The sequence below is a fragment of the Filicampus tigris genome, chromosome 8 (genome assembly GCF_054856515.1).
Source record: "Filicampus tigris isolate MCC_2025a chromosome 8, RoL_Ftig_1.0, whole genome shotgun sequence".
Lineage (NCBI taxonomy): Eukaryota > Metazoa > Chordata > Actinopteri > Syngnathiformes > Syngnathidae > Filicampus > Filicampus tigris.
This window is the reverse complement of record NC_141224.1, coordinates 13,250,159-13,268,167: the sequence shown is the minus strand read 5'-3', so window position 1 is coordinate 13,268,167 and position 18,009 is coordinate 13,250,159. Positions and strand designations below refer to the sequence as shown.

Sequence of the window (18,009 nt, the reverse complement as noted above, 5' to 3'; positions counted from 1 at the left end):
CCTGAAGGTGTCAAAATGACCTCTGTAAAATATGTGGAGTCTCTAACGGACCATTTCCTAGCATAGTTTAAAAAGCATGCCTCCCGCAGTAAAATAATGATCATGAAAGACAATGCATTACCCTATGCTGCTAAGTATACCAATGAAGCTTTCGCTGACATGGGAATACATGGAGAGAAATTCATGACTTGGCCACAATCATCCCCTGACACCAACCTAATTGAGAACTTTAGGAGCAACTTTGAAAGGAAAATATATGACGCTGGATGACTGTATACCTCCACACATCAACTCGGGGATGCCACCTCATGCATCCTTAAATGAGATACAGGTAGAAACTGTCCATGGACTTACAAGTTCAATTGATGTTGTTAAGGCGATATTGAAGAGGGGTTCTGATGCGAAGGTGTGACTTTATTGGCAAACACATTTTTGGGGGTTGGAAAGGATTTCATATATATTTTTTTTCAAACTGTATTTTCAGTAATATTGAACAAAGAAATATTGTCCATTTGTTCGATAAAATCCCCATTATGATAGTGTGTAATATTGTTGCATGTGCTTCATAATTATTTATTATTATTCATATATTATTTTAAGTGGGCACTTCTGTTTTTTTTCCTCTCTGAAAGAAAGACAACTTCCTCTTCTAATCAGGAATAATAATACCTTATTTCCTCCAATAATAGCCAGGGTTGTTTATTTACTGAACTGTAGAACTACTAGACATTTAATCGAGACACATTAGAGAAGCATCTTCACTGTCCATTTTTTTATGTTTGTCTTAAAAGACATTTTTTTTATTCTTTGGCTTTCAACTCAGCAGGAGACTGCAATAGCTTTGATGTTTTATTGTTTTTAACTTGTTTTGTAGTTCATGTTTGATTAATATCTGAATACGGCACTTTGTTAGAAGCAGTTGAGGTTTTTTAAGTGTTTTATGAATTAAATTGAGTCGAGGGAGTTGTGGCATACCAAATTGTACTGCTGTTTGGAAGTATGATGATAAGGAAGGTAATTACAGCTACAAACTGGACCGCTTGTTTTTTGTGTTCTGAGAGAAAAAGGCCATTTGCTATTTGGGGAAAGGATTTATTTGTTCAAGTGGACCTGACGACTAATTGAGACACAATGTCAATCAGAAGTGAAGCTGCTATTTGAGGAAATGGAACATTGATGAAATGTTACAAAAAAAACAACCCACCAGATTCTTGGTCTGTAATACATTTTGCTTTTTACATGATGGCTCCCATCACAGTAACCTTTACTTGCTTCGACAGTCAAAAAGTTCCTGCCAAAGATTTGTAAATGATTGAAACTACATCAGCTCTGTCTGAAAATGTTTCCCTCTCCATGCTGAGCCTGTGGCTACGAAAGGCCCCTCAGCAAATATAAACTGAGTTTTTTGTAGACTACATTCGTTACACTGTCTTCTACCCTCGAGCATTTTCTGCCTGCGCAGATTGACTTTGGTATATGACCTTTCTTCTATAATATTTAGTGAGTAATATATCCATGGCAGGTCAAATGTTGAGTGAAAGACATTGTGTCGAAGGCTGTCTGTAGTCTGGAATGGAAAAAGAAGAATCTTATTTTTTGGGCTTGATGTGTATGGATAACTTCTGCTAAAAGCCAACATTACGGGCCAATATAATGTGTTTCCAAAATGTTATTCAGATCAGTCATTCGTAATTTTTGCTTTATTGGTCGATGATCCCTGAATTTCTCTTAGTAGCGAGTCAGGTAAGCAATTACAATAAAACACAGGCGTATGATGCTTTCCACTGGCAAAGTGGCTTTGAATAGCAATTTGGAGGTTGTTCATTGAAACAAATGAACGCTATTTCTTGTTTAATAACTATCCTTCTAATGACCAAGAATACCAATTGGGTTTCCAAACAATCAATCTCATATTTGATGTTTTGACTTCAATTAGACATTTTAACTTTTTGAAAACCTTTTTTTGTTCACCATCTAACAAAATTAGGCTTTCAGGCTAATATGAATGTGAGCCCAGTGGCAGTGTATTTTAACAGCTATAAAGTTTTGAAAGCATGATGACTTACATCACTGCTGAAATGTGTGCCACATTTTTCGGGCTACAAGTCATTCTAGAGTATAAGTTTCACCAGTCAAAAATGTATCATGAAGGAGAAAAAACATATATAAGTCACTCTGGAGTATAAGTCGCATTTATTTGGGAAATTTATTTTACAAAAACTGAGGCCAGGAACAGTAGAGCTCCGACTCACCCAAATTCCCGGTTCCCTAATCATGGGTGTGTTCGGAAATATGCTTCAAGCGTGCACTGCTTCACTCAGACCGTTCGGAAACTCAAAGTTTTGTTCAAATGTACATTTAAATATTGCGACTCAAGAGTGTTGGTGAAAAGTCCTAACCGGCGATAGATAGCCCGATACATGGCACATGGTATGCTTTGGATCAAAAGCTTTTCCTTGGATAGATACTATAGATCAGTTGAATAGCAACAGACTCACTGTTTTTCAGATATTCTAAAACATTCCCTTTTTTTTTGTGTGTGTGTGTGTTTTTACTGAAGTGAAAACTTTTCTCTTCAAGGTGGAGGATGAATTTAAAAGCTCAGTCAAATGAGTTTGCTCTCATTATTGCCTCAATGATACGGAATGTACCCACGACAATAAACTTCATTGGTTTTATTTGAAGGTTTTGTGACTGTATATCCCAGAGCAGATTGGGCTCTAGTTTATGACATATTTTAGCAGGCGTCCCACACATATGGAGGATAGCTTGGTTGCGTGTATGAGGCCACAGTAAATGTCAGAATCCAGTGATACTAACCACCTGTAATCATTCGGTCGGAGGATTATGAGAAACAATAAGTCAAAGCCAGCCTTTCGATCAAACGCGTGGATGGAACACTGTCCTTGGCTCTTGGAAAAACAAAGATCACCCTTGTGTCTCATAACTCGCACTATTATTGAGGATGGTGATTTTATATTGATTGGGTATCACGTAGCTTATTGTTCCATAGGATAGTAGAGACATTTGTCCTCCCTTGCGTCTTGTGGCCTTGTGCAGCTGCACAATGTGCTGTTATGGCTTCACAGCAGCCTTTGCTCGGGATGTAAAATGACTCATGTGCCACATTGTGTGCTTGCTGATAAAGCTATTATTTCCCCTGGCCCTGCGGACTCGGGCAAAACGTATCCATCTCTGTTTTTTGGCTTGTTTTCTTGTCTCATTTTCTGCAGGCTTGTTTGGGGTCAACAGATGTACAACAAAGTTTTAATGGGGTTGTTTGTAATTAATGCATCTGCCACCAAAAGGGAAAGGGAGCAATGGAGAATGATAGTTGTCAATTGCCCTTTGAAAATGGCTGTCACTTCATGTAAAAGATGCCTTGGGTGTTGTTAAAACCTGCTCATTGTGTCTTCATGTTTCATTTTTTGCAGGTACTGATTGAGGCTACCGTTTCCACGGAGCGACAAGGGTACATTGCTATCGATGACATCATGGTGCTCAACTATCCCTGCTGTAAGTGACAATAAGTTGCAAACACGGAAGCTTGCTGAAGAAGAAAAAAAAAGAAGAAAAGATTTAACGGTTTTGGGGGGGAGAATGCACTTCAAAGCACCATGAAACATAAATAGGATGAAGAAAATTCACGGTTGATCATCCTGGTTATCCCAAGGATACTGCAACAACGGCTGCTATTAAAACATTTTCAAAGCCTAGTGTGACGGTGGAAGACGCTCACTTTCATGATCTCTTGTTTGGCTGTCAGTATTGAGAGCTTTAGGTCATACGTCTCTTTTCAATGCCTTTGAATGATTTTATAAAAATTTGTCTCCTTACACTTGGTGGCTGTTTTTTTTTTTGTTTTTTTTTGCCACAGGGTGAGGAAGCAAAGTTCAGTGTGTTGTCTGCCTGTGGGGATTTTGTGTGGAACATTCATTCAGACCCTTGAGCCCTGGACGTAGTCACTCAGGGTCATTGTGTCTCTGTGTACTGCTGAATGTGAGAGTTCTTGTCAGCTCATGCACATTCATGAACTGTGCTTGCTTTGGGGTGAACTGTTCTGAAAGATTTGTGTTCTAAGATTCAGTGTTATATCTCATTACTGTTTACAATCATGATGAACCTACACTACAGCGTACCCCCACACTTTTGTTTTACTTGGTTAAAAACAACAACAACAGCTTGGTTTACACTCTCGCTGCATGTTACTACTGCAGTCCCCACACCTCGTTCCTCACTGTGACCACAGATGGTCTTTTGAAGGCACCCACTGTGGCAATTAAACAGTTAAGAATCTCATCAAGACCTGTGCATGCTTCACAATGTGGCCGACATCCAGTAAGCAGAATTTGGCAGCACACAGTCTGAGTGAGAGAAGAAGTAAGATGAAAGCTAAGGGAAAAGTCACTTTGAAAAAGCCCATCAAGTTCACTTGAGTAAATTCTCTCCCAAATGTTACTATTTTACACAGATTTTTCAAATTGCTTACTATTGTTCTATTGACTTTGGATCAATTACCACTCAAGCAATGATGAATCGATTAAACGACAGCTAATTTCATAAAGAATTTGATGTTTAATGGAAATTAACGGCTTTGCAGCAAACAGTGCAGAGCACAGTTAATTCAAAGATGAGTAATTTGTGCTGAAATGGCATTTTAAGAAATCAAATCAGATGCGAACTGAATGAGAGCCAAGTCCAATGTGAAATTGTTTTGAGCTACAATATAGGTAAATAGTAAAAACATAAATTAAATGTCTCACTTTCACACATTCTTGTTTTTCTTTTGCTAAAACAGTAGCCGAATGGCTTACCATCCAATTTTAGAAAATATTTCTGTCCGAGACCCAGATTTTGCTCCCTTTCTGTTCTGCTTCTACTGTTTACTCATTAATAATGATTGGAGCATTATTTACTCTTAGAATGACGCTTGCTCTGTGGGAAAATCATTTATCTTTATTTTTTACATGTAATTGGTCTAAAGAGACATGATTGTCATCTTATTCAGGCTTTCTGCCAGTATTATTTATTAATCGGTTTAACTGCGCCAGAATAATGTGCTTTCTTTTATTATGTCGTGTACATAAACAAGATCAACAAGTCACCATGTTCTTGATGTGCTATAGAGAGCGCACGGTGGTGAGTGCGAAACAAACATTAGCCTCTCCCTTATGCTTTCGGCTTCACTCTAGCTCTGCCATCTTTCCCTGTCAGTCATCAGGAGTGACAAGTCGACACGTCCTACCCGATTTCTCAGACATGGCAGGCTGTGCGGCCGGCATTTACACGGTGATTTGGTTCAGCGGGGCTCTCTCCTCACTGCTCTATTGTTAATGACGGAATTGGGTGAGAGGGTTACTCCCACACTGATTCATTGGCAGCTCGGCTCAGCATGCCAGGACATTATTAGTCAAAATGTGGAGGATTGACGATTACTCTGTGGCTTCCCTTTCACACATTCACTCCCACACTCTGCTCTGAATAGATTACCCTTGATTTAAAGTGCGTTATGTTCACTCAGTAATCACCACTCATATACACTGGAGTATACTGTACATTTTATAAGGTGTTAATAGTGAGCAACAATGTATATCAGGTAACCTTAACACTCCCTTTGTTTAGATTGACATAGTTTCTTTCACAACAACCTTCCTTTGAAAACATTGTACCATAGGTTAAGGGGTTTTCACGAATAAACACAAAATTATGTTTATGTAGCTTACATGTCACTGGCAGAAAAAAAATCATCTTGAATTAAGATGTTTGCTGTCCATACAAACAGTTCAGTGCTGAGGCAAAAGAAAGCAACACGGAACAGACCAATTTGTTCTCACAAAACTGAAAATGACTGTGTTTGAGCCCTGATAAGAATGTGTCCTCTGTGGCAGGCTGGCGTTGTGAGTGGCCGAAAGGTAATTCTTCCTCCCTTTTCTCTCTTCCATACACCTTCTTAGATAAGGCACCGCATTTCTCCAGGCTTGGAGACGAGGAGGTGAACGCTGCACAAAATGCAACTTTCCAGTGTGTGGCTGCTGGAAAGGCTTCCGAGGCTGAGAAATTCTTACTGGAGGTGAGTGAGTCATTTATCCAGGCATGAATCTGCTGTACCTTGGACTTGGACTCCAAATTTAAGCTTTTACATTGTTCTTCCCCACATGCACAATATGAAATTCAAACAAAGTGTGGTTATAAGAATATAACTGCAACCACAATAATAAACATCCTGTTCAATGGATGCTTTTCTGACAGTGTCAGTCAGATGAGCATTAGCACTATAAAGGCAGATTTTATTTATACAGCTTTCGTAATAGCATCTCATTTGATTGTGCAGGTGTACCTTATGTTGTGTAAGGTTGTTTGTAATATGATTAATTCCCACAATAATGGACTTTGCTGTCAGTCACTCCTGACATCAACAGTAGTGCTAACATCATTGCACAGTAGGTTTTCATTTTTTGTCATAATGCAATACCATAAGTACCAGAGTTCTTTTCTTACTGTGCACCAGCGCCCTATGTATGCTTTTACCTCACACTAACAAATTGCAATATAAAGAACCCGGAAGGTTATAATTAATGTTTCTTAAGTGCCATTACTGAACAATCAGTCAGGTAACAGTTTGGTCTGAATCGCTTTGTGTGCGGGTGAAGGGTCGCTGACAGAAATGTTTTTGTATTGGTCCACTTCAGTTGATTTTAGCGGCGTCACTCGTTGTGCAGCATGCCAAAGGCAGCCACATTTTGTTTTCTTGTGGTCGCCAGGTTTTTCTCTGTGGAACCTCAATGACTGCCTATGTATTTGTCATACTGAGGTTTATGTGGTCTGTGGTTTCAGTGTAACAGCAGAGGAAGCGGCAAAGCAAAACCCAAATGTTTATGTTGCTCTCAACATGCTCGCATGCTAAAGCTAGCACAACAAAATGATCAGAGCTGGGCACTTGACCCTTTTTTGCCCGTCCGGCCGCGACCCTCCACCTGGGTACCCTTCCGGCCGTATTCATAAACATTGTCGGCCCCCGCCCCGTTCAGTACGAAGCATTCAGTTGACTTTTTCTCTCTTAGAGAACAATGTCTGGTTTAATGTGTTTTCCCATTGTATTTGATCACCTAGTCCAAACTAAATTTGTGTGGTACCTTTGGTGCATCCCAAATCACTAATGTCTTGATAGGCTCATGTTTGTTGTTAGTAAAGCATGCCTAATTGTCTAATGAGTGAATTACCACCATTGGGATCAATGATTTTTGGCAGGATTAAATTAGAGAAATGCAACTGCCAATCTAATTAGATTGGACAATGGTTTTTATTACTGATGCAATAACTGATTGACTGATATACGAGTGTATTATTTAGCACTGTCAGACTTTTGTTTTTGTTATTAATTTATTCCTTTAGTTTGCAACTGTTGCCATGGTCAGAACTAGAGTTCGATAGAATCTGGATATATTTTACAGTTGCAGAGATAATTTGCTGGGACTGAGTGGTTGGCCATTTTCATTGCAAGCATATACCTCATTCCAAATTACTATGCAAATAATGTTCTTAGATTTTATAAATAGCCTGTAAATGGAAGTCAGCATAATTTTGAAGTCTGTTGGAGAATAATTTTAATGTTTTAAACAAACCTCTCAATGATAACGGTATTAAAAAGATAAAAATAGAAACAGCTTATGTTCAAATGCACTGTTCCAAATTATTATGCACAGCAGTGTTTCAAGACAATTTATACTGTAGGTTGTAAAGAAGTGAAACTAGTCATTTGTTGAATTTGCAACATTATCGGGTTGAACTTGCTGAAATCAAAAGCTGTATCAATCAAAACATCTCAACGAGTCAAATTACATTTTAACATAGGACTTCTCGTTTGACTTTGCAAGTCTTGTGTAGTCTACAACCATGACAGTGGCATTTGAAAAGTACAGGCAGCATTCAGTTGCATTCCCATTTTAAACTCACAGAAAATGTGCAATGTTTATTCAAAATACACGTTTTGAATAAAACCTCGGAGGAAAAGAAATTACAGCCTCTTTGCGGTATTACAGCATTTCCCTAATGTTTTTTGTTTTTTTGCAGGTGCATCTATTCAGAAATCTTGACTAAAAGGCAAAGAAAAAAGTTTCCATATTGATAACAAAAATAAAAGACTAGATCACAAGGATGTTGTTGTATGGTGGACTTTTCAGCATTACCTTGCTAAGTGCATGTCTACGACACCTCTCCTGTGTTAATTGAAGATGCGTTACATACTGTATCTAGACAAAATCAGTCAAAATAAAACTCTTGTAATTGTGTTGATGATGAGTTTTCAAAATTGACTCTTGGATAGGTTTTGGGTGGGCAAGCAGCACGATGTGCTTTTAACAAAGTGACATGGGCATATGCATTAAAACTTTTCAATTTTTTTTCCTGATCAAAACAGTGCTGTCTGTATGAGGAAGGCTTCACTGTATTTAAAAACAAAACACTAATGGTGGAAAACTGGGCTTTTGTTGAATTTGTGATTTTCACCAATTGTTTTGCTGTCTGCTGTCATTGCACGCATATCACAGAGTTATCATGAATTTTTCCAATCCCATTTCAATGGCTATTGTTTCATCTGTACATAACATTTTTTAAAAATGTTCCTATTTCAAATAGGAACTTTATGTCAGGTCTACCCTTAAACAGAGAGTTGAACATGCATACCATCTTCTCTGACATTGTCCTTTCTTGTTTTCCAGAGACACAATGGAGAGATTTTAACCAGCGCGTCGATCAAGCATCTGAGTCATCGACGTTTTGTGGTATCGTTCCAGCTAGATGGCGTCCAGAGGTCGGATCAAGACCTTTACCGCTGCATCACGCAGTCCTCTAGGGGATCAGGGGTCTCAAACTTTGCTGAACTCATTGTCAAAGGTAAGGCTTTGACATCTTTGTCCTGGTGTCTACAATGTGACTTTTTTCTTCCCTTCTCATGTTTTTCTAATCGGGTGTTGTGATGGCATATGTTCGTGCCTTTTTTGATGTTACTGATACAAATGAAATAGATACACAGGACTTCATTAAGGATTTCAAATCCAGATTTTCAATCTGGAAATGCTGGGCACACGTTAAAAGACCTTAATGGTTAATGTGTGCAGCTTTTGACTCACACGGAAAGCCTCTGGTCAGAGGATTCAATCTTCCAGACATGTTTGTCTGAGCTGGAATCAAAGAGGCTGCCATCGCTAGCTCCTCAGCCTCCTGTCATAAAGCTGCTCACTTGACTTGGTCTCCTGCAGCCCTGTCATATCATGTACCACAGATGGTGACCTCAGTCCCATTACTCACTCCAACCCCACAGCCTGACACCACTTTGACAGCATAGTAATGACATGACTGCGAGGTGGTTTGCTGGCAAAACATATCAGGCCTCAGCAAAGGGACAATGAGAAGCGGAAATAAGAATGTGACATTCTCACTCTTTGTCTCCTTTGCTGACCTTTTGCTCCACAATTTTGATTCCAAGCAAAGGAGACTTGGAGACAATGTCGCAGATTAGTTTTTCTTTCTTTGATGTGCACAAAGTTTGTTTGCAAGCTTGCAAAGGGTTACAAATTTCAAATTATACACTATATAGTGTCTGCAATGATGATCAGTTAGGGATTTTACGTTTTCATGAAACTTCATCAAAATGCTGGACCCTTCCAGTGGACAGTGGTTAGTTTAGCTTCGACAGATGGCACTGATTCCCCTCCCGAACTCCCCCTGCACATTTTATCTTCAATATAGAGTAACTGTTCTATCCTTCCACCCCTCCATTTTGTACGACTTCGGCTGTTCAGGTCAGAACCTGGGTTGAATGCCAATTGATCAAAGGAAATATGAAGACCAGGGGTCGCCAACATGGTGCCTTTGTGATTTCCTAGGAATGTTGTTCAAGTGATCATTTGAAATGTAAACACTTTCAGATTTTTTTTAAATAAATTGTTGCATGTTGATATTCATCTGCATCATCTCACCCTGTTATTAATTGTTGATGATTATTGTGAGAAACCATTAACATGTTCAGTGTATTGGTTGAATTAATTATTAATAATATTGGGGGCATTCTGATCGTTGTTTTATGCTGCCAATTCGAATACCGATTATTCATGAGTGAAATCGTCAGATACCGATCACATGGAATAGCTACAGACTTAAAAATCTTATAAAAGCTCCACATAGCCTTATAATTGTTTGGTTTGTCGCCCACCCCTGCAGTGTTGAGGAAAGGGGGAGGGGGACGCTGCACTGTGCACAGGCTGGTCCCTCGAGGGCTGCAGGCTGCAAAGTACGAGCTGATAGGGATGTTTTTTTGTGATCTGCAATGAAAGGCATAGATCGACATAAGTCGATCACTTACTGTACTTTTCCACTGAAATCAGCCGATCAGTCGGAGCACCCCTAAATATTATACAATTCAAATTAATGTGTCGGTTTGTATCAAACTGTTAGCCCTTTGCATGTATCAGTACCCAGGAAGTAGTTCTTGGTTTTAAAAATGTTGGTGTGCCTTAATATAGACAAACAACCATGCCCTTTCAAATTCACACTAATAGTCAAATTTGAGTTCTCAATTAAGGTAACCCATGTTCTTGGAATTTGGGAAGAAGCTGGAAACCTGGAGAAAAGCCACTCAAGTACCATGTGAACATACAAACCCCAAAATGAAAGGCACAACAAAGATTCAAACCCATAACCTGGGTTCAAGTAATGATCAAATTGTGACTGTTTTTGATGTAATTTCCTGTGTGGCTTCCTGTCAGCTCTCACTCCAGCAGCCCAACATCATCATCCTCAGATTGGTGGGCGTGGCTGACATACAGCAATATTTTCATTTGCCTAGGAGGCAGTTGGAAAGGAGCCATGTGATTGTGTTCTAGCAACAAGGTCAAATGTGTGATATGACCAGCGGAAAACAATTCAAGATATTCTGTTAATCTACATTCCTGCGTGTCTGCTAGATGACGTTTAAATGAATTTTAGCATTTTAGAATGACTCAAAACTGATATTTTTTGTCTGTGTGATTTTATAACAGCGTTGTTGGTAAGAGTAAAAGATGAGATACAATAGCAATAGAAAGTGTGTTTATTTTTCTGGATGTAGCCATCAAAGAGATTTGTGCCACACCATTTTCCCCTTAGTCAAATGCCGCTGTCCGTGGATGAAATTTGGTCTTTCATTTTGGTTCAGTTATTGACGCCTCAAAGATGATCGAGGAGCTGTAGGCAAAGGCAGCTTTAAAGGAAAGCATAAGAGTAGAAGTGGGGTGCACTACCGATGTATAAATCCTGTTAAGAGAGGGCCCTCAAAAGACAGGGGCGCCTCTGCTGGAATGACAGATTAGTCACGGCCACACATCTCACTGTGATCTTTTCTTGCGCTTTGTCCTCATTTCTTTTGCGCTCCCTTCCTTTCCTTACACTGTTGCCCATGTAATTGTTCAGCGGCTTAGATGTGCAAGTAACTGACCGTTGGGTTTGAAATTAATCCCCAGTTGGCAATCTCAACCGACAGTAAGGAGAGTCTCTTCTTTCATCGTGAAACGGATGAAGGGCGACTAATTTTTCTGTGGCAAAGGTTGTTTCATTGTGTTCACACCTGTTTTTTCACGTTCCGTTCTGCTTAATGTATGCACGTTTCTAAAGGCCCTGTTAATCGGTGTGACTAATCTGCTATTTGAATGCTGTCTGACCTGCTCACATCCTTCAGTCTCTCAGGACCCATTTAATTCTCAGTGGGCTTTTGCTTAGTGAGGACTCTGTTTTTATGCAACTGATGATTTCAATTAGCCAAACTGTACTTTACTGAGTCAAATGCCGTTACTAATATAACCCCTTTCCCTGCCTTGTTCCCTGACAGTACCACCTTCCCCTATCGCGCCACCTCAGCTGCTGCGTGCTGGCTCCACTTACCTAATCATCCAGCTCAACACGAATTCTATCCTTGGAGATGGGCCCATTATTAGGAAAGAGATTGAGTATCGTGCCAGCCTGTCTCCGTGGTCTGAGGTGCATGGAGTCAACATGGTAACCTACAAGCTGTGGCACCTGGATCCGGACACGGAATACCACATCAGTGTGCTGTTGACTCGGCCGGGAGAAGGAGGCACAGGCCCTCCTGGACCTCCGCTAATCAGCAGGACCAAGTGTGCAGGTGAGTTTATATCGTATCTTACAATTTAAAGTCCTGCCTCTGTTATCTCTGAATGAATTTACAGGTGTTTGTGACAATGACACATTTCTACAGCAAATCAGTTCACTTTTACATCTGAATACAAATACGAGGTTGCGGTTGTTTCCAACCGCTGCTACGGCTGATATAGTTTGTGCTCAAACCACCATCCATCAGAGACACTTCATGCATGTGTTATTGACTTCCAAGCCCACTTACACTTTAATGTGGCAGGAGTGTCAAACAACAATTGAGTTGTATTCTATGTAATGTTGTATATTGTGTAAGTAACCATACAGTATGTCCTGTATAATAACTCATTAACTTAAATATTAGTTATGGATTTTATTATTGATGCCGTGACAGCGTAGCTCAAGAAACCGAGTCATGACTCAACTTTGTGAGATCATGCTAGCACACAACAAAATTTCAGAAAGGCCAGAGATGAATCAGAGCTGCTTGAGAGGTCTTAATCTCACCACCTGCCCACTTTGTGCTGTAGACTGCACCACAATTGCCCACAACTCAAACTGCATCTGCCAACTCAGGATTAGGTTTGGAAAGAAAAGGCTATATTTGCACAAAATATGCCTCGCTTAAAATTAACTACGGTACTATATTTTGCTACTTTGCAGGATCTGCGTTATTTCATGGCAGATGATTAATTCCGATATTGACTGATTCTTAATGATCAAAGCCAAGATCAACAGCTCAACAGAAGCTCCCCGCTGATATCTAAAATTAAAGTGCTGTATTGTGACCATCGGGTAAAATTCAATCAGAATGGACATGATTGACAAGTTGGGACTCATTCACTGTGACACACTTATCTTCTTAGAAAGGCTACATTTGCTATCACTGGCGTTCTCATAACTCCGGAGCTGAAAGCGCAGAATAGGAGACTTCCTCTTGGCAGCACACTTATATCGATTTGACGCTTATTTAAAAGATAAGAGCTGGCTGGTTACATTAGCCAGTTTAACGCAGGCCCCTTTGCTATGTATTAAAGGACATTGCTTTTTTTTTTTAAGTAAAAAAAGATTTTTACTTTTTTTAAGTGAACAAAAAAAAAAAAAAGACGAGCAGGCATGTGACGGTCAGGAATCAATCCCGGTACACACTTTTACACACTTGCAACATTAAAAGAACTATCATTGCATTGTAACTGGAGTAATTGAATATGTTGTACTAATTATGTAACTCATGTATGTAGCTTGTCTTTTAAATCAGGAACATTCCTGGGACAGAATGAAAGTTGCGAAAGTTATTCCTCTATATAAAGCTGGAGACAAACATCTCTTCACCAATTCCAGACCAAATCTCCTTGTTATCACAATTTTCAAAGATATTGGAAAAACTCTGTTGAGAGACTGAACAATTTCAGTGGAAAACATAATTTATTCATGGAGGGTCAGTATGGTTTTAGATCAAACAGATCAGCCTCCATGGCATGAACGGAGTTGAGGAGATAACAGGATGTTTTGAAAACTAAAAATATGCTGTGGGAATTTTCATTAACTTTAAAAGAGACTTTCATACAATTGATCATGGGATTTTACTCAATTAAGATGAGGAAGTATGGTGTTTGAGTAGTGGCACTTGAATGGCAAAGAAGCCATAGGAGACAATTTGTCCAGTACTCACACTCTTTTACTGCAAAGCCATGCTGCTGTAACACTGGCACTGAAAGTGACTTGGCAATGGCTTAAATAAACAGGGACAACCCTGAAAAAGACGTTACTTGGATGGCAGCATATGTTGCTCCAGATACTGTACATACCTATCAGCAATAATGGTGCCTTCATAGATGTGCAAGGTACTCATGCCATGGGCACCAACACACCCCCATACCATCATAGATTCTGGCTTTTGAACTTTGCGCTCATAACAGGCCAGATGGTCATTTTCCTCTTTGGCCATAAGGACACGAGGTCCAAAATTTCCAAAAGCAATTTGAAATGTGGACCTGTCAGACCACAGCAGGCTTTTCCACTTTGTTGTGGTCTGTCTCAGATTCATTCTTTTTATTTTTAGTGTGAACAATTTTTAGTGTGAACAATTTCCGGGTTTGCTTATGTTTTGAGCAATGAGGAGCTTGGAACATTGCAATTAAGGGTCTTGAGATGAGCCCTGTGTCTTTGGTAGCACGTATTTGTGTGAGCAGCTGTTCTCTGTAATGAAGATTGCCAAAGTATCACATATATTGCTGTTGGATATGTACCAAATCGTATATTCTGAATCAAGATTTAAACCTAGGACCTCTTGACTGTGAGGCAGACATACTGTATTAACCACTAACTTAGTGTGCTGCCAAGATTGCACATATTCAGAATATGTTTTATTATATTGCAAAATTAATTGGGTTGTCGCCAGTTGGGTTTACTTCAAATGGAACATTTTGCTGTGCCTGCCAACATCTGTCCTCCCTTTGTCATCTGTCACTGTAGACAAAACACCTGGGGGGATGAGCAGCGGGCCACCGCCATGCTTCAAGCTAGCATAGCGTGCCATGCTAACGTCAACGTACACACACAGATGAAGACAGTACAGCTGCCTGTATCTGTATGTCGCAGGCACACATTAAATGAAGAGCTTAGAGTTGCCCAAAGGCAGTCGTCATGCCATTCATGGTCATCACTCTTTCTGTGCCCAACAGTCTCTTCCTGCCACACACCATCCCTCACAAATCTCTCTACTGTGCTCCAGCGGAGCAGACCAGGCCCCCTCCCCAATGACATATTAAAGCCACCCTCCTGTCCCCACAGCCAAAAACAACCCCATTCATCAGGAACCATGATTGAACTCGCAGCCCCTTCTCAACCCATCCACATATCGAGCGTTCAAAACATGAAACACAGTTAATAACAATAGCAGCAAGGAAGTTAATAGCAGCAAAAACTGTGTGGGATACGAAAGAGGAGGAGAGTAAGCCAATGTGTGTGGGTGAGGTTATTTTCTCTTTGTGACATTTAATGTGCACAGTGAATGTGAGGAAGGTGAAGCAATAAAGGCTTCATAGTTGCTGGTGTCAGTGTTTGTGAAAGTCATTAAAGTCTTTTAATGAGCATTTACATTTCAATGACTGTGGCAGTGGTTTGTTCAACCATGTGGGATAAGTAATATTATGGGGTTTGCTGCACACTGATAAAAAGGGAACTTGGATGCACACCAGACAAGAATAGGTGAAATCAAACAAATTTGTCCTGATTTTTTTCTTCTTCCCCGGCTGTTGTACTGGGAATTAATATGTTGAACCTTCCATTAAAGGTTAAAGAAAGGGATATGAAAAGCATGGAAAATTAGGAAAAAAAATGATGCAGCAGAGTTCATCAGACTTGAGCATAGCTGCTCAATAGGCGCTAGGAAATCAGAAATAATAACCCTGCATTTGAAACACTGTATTGGAAAAAAAGAAAAATAACGCTTGAGCTCCAGTCAAGGAGTTAACATACACATTTGCGATTGAGACAAATATTCGGTGCACCGTAATACGTTGTTTCCCCTGAACACTGTTCAACAGCATGGAAACATCAAATTCTTTTCATGTTTAAACTGCTGCTTTTTCAGAGTTGGTCCCAGGACCCTTGTTTCTGTGTGCATAGCCAAATGTCTCGGATTAATCGGCATTCACAGTTTCATCCCTGTGTGCTACACTCAATGATGTTACAGTGAGCTGTAACAATGCAAAACTTCTCCACCTGGTACAATTCACCTTCTTGACCTTCCTGCAGACTGTAATCACCATCTCCTCAGAGCTCCACCGTCTCAACCATCTGGTCTACACTACCCCTGCTGACCCCCACATACGATCTCCCAATTCTCATCACCCCCTTGCTGTTGGCCTGATTAAGTTTAAGCATGAGAAAATTGATGGTGAGGCTGTTGTGGTGAGCTGGTAATTATCTGGTGAGCATAAGGGATTTTTGGGCACTATTTGGACGAAAGCACCTTTTTGCAGCTCCAGTAGCCATGCCTTGCCACTGTGACTAATCTGCCACAGCCATGCAGAGTCTTCCCCTCCCTTCCAATCAGGTTGAATAGCTGGCCCCATCATACCAATACACTTCCTCGGGCGGGTACTGTAAAACTAATCTCCGTAAATGTGAACATGGTCTCTACCTGCCATCCAGGTGTGCTTGATGAGCCGTTTCTTTAATTATCAGCACATTGCATGAGCACAGCCTGAATCGCCTCCAGTAAATCACGGAGGATAGGTAAGCATTTGTACTCCAGGTGGTCCCCAAAGTACTGCGCGGTAATGGGCCTCCACCTGCTTCTGGGTCACTGAAACCGCCCATGCCCCGCTCTTGTAGCCCTTGGTCTGTACAGAGGGAGCCAACACTGAAGCCGAACTAAAATTAGGAAAATTGCCAGTGCATGGGCTGATCCTAAGGGAGAAGAATCAATCACAGTACATTGAGTTATGCTCTCGCAAGATTTGAAGGACATACATTACAGACTTTATACTTATGAGACGAATGGTAGAAACTTGCTTCCTCCCTTTCCTTTCCGAATATGATAGTAAGAGAAAAGTATGGAGAAAGACGTAAAGTGCTCATATCCAATGCTTGTGATACAATGTGTCAAAAACAGTGAAGACATGGAAACGTAGGGCATGCGCTGCTAATGGAACCGGCACCCTGAAATTTATTGATGAGATGATTGCAGTGCTGACACATAACATTTAGAGATGAAGCAGTAAGAACTTTTTATATACAATCAGCTAATTTTGTATTTTTGACATAAGAAAATAAATATACTTTTCTTGCGATTTACAGTAACACTAAGCATTTGAAATGTTAGCACAATTTAGCGGTAAACTATAATGTAACTGTAATCTCTACGCACATTCAGATGAATGCTACCAGTTGATCAGATATTGCTTACAGCGAGAACGGCTAATGGCTGTAAGCATACTGCAAAAGTCATTTACAAAAAGCAAAGAATTGACAAATAAGTGACCTGATCTCAACCCAATATCATGTTTTCCATTACTGAAGACGAAAGTGAAGGCAGTAAGATTCATAAACAAGCAGCAAATGAAGGCGGTTGCAGTGAAGACCTGGCAAAACATATCCAAGGGCTAAACTCACAATTTGTTGAAAGATTTTCCTTGGCACCTGTTAAATTAAAACTGAGTCGGCACTTCAGTGAATTGTCATCTTGTTTCATGTTAAATTCATCATTGTAGAGCATACACAGATGATGGCTCCATTAAACATCTTTGCCCAAATACTTCTGGACCTAACTCTTTTGGACTGCTATTGGACTGTTTTGAATTCATGTATACAGAGTGAAACACAAGGCATGGACGTCCCCATTTGTTTGTTTTTTTCTCATCTGACGCAGTCAGTCCAAATCACCTTCTTGGCTGCGATGTACTGTCCCGTGTCACAGTTTTAGGAGAGACAACAAAGCAGAACCTGTCACTTCCAATTTCACGTCCGATCTCTAAGGATCAACATGGTGCTCTGGGCTTTCGTCCTTGTTCGGGCGGCTGCAGGGAGTCAGTGAATGGCTGCCCGTGGCACACCAACAAATAAGACGCGGCAAGTCTTGGCACGATGTCCACTTTGAGAAAAGCCACAATGAGCACACTGTGGCCTGTTTGCCGCCGCTTTTATCAACCCGGCATTTAAAGGCCACTCTTTATTTGACCCGGACTGTGTAGACTATCAATTATACCTCTGAAATACTTTCCAGCCATTCTCAACAATGGAACACTACTACTTCTGTATGCATGCTGTTGTTTGTGAATGCTTTTCACCACATTAGTCTGTATGAGGTTGGAGTCAATGTTTGGCTCATTTTTCTATCTTGTATGAGATGTTTGAAAG

General features: G+C 40.2%; 1 protein-coding gene across 5 annotated transcripts in view; it reads left to right on the top strand.

Moving 5' to 3' along the window:
- Positions 1-18,009, top strand: part of ptprub (protein tyrosine phosphatase receptor type Ub) — a 177,018-nt gene that overhangs the window by 99,554 nt on the left and 59,455 nt on the right. For all 5 annotated transcript variants that reach the window (XM_086037770.1, XM_086037767.1, XM_086037771.1 and 2 more), the window contains exons 4-7: positions 3,435-3,516; positions 5,955-6,070; positions 8,718-8,892; positions 11,861-12,154. In XM_086037770.1, the coding sequence (XP_085893896.1) occupies positions 3,435-3,516; positions 5,955-6,070; positions 8,718-8,892; positions 11,861-12,154 (667 nt within the window). The remainder of the gene's footprint in view (positions 1-3,434; positions 3,517-5,954; positions 6,071-8,717; positions 8,893-11,860; positions 12,155-18,009) is intronic.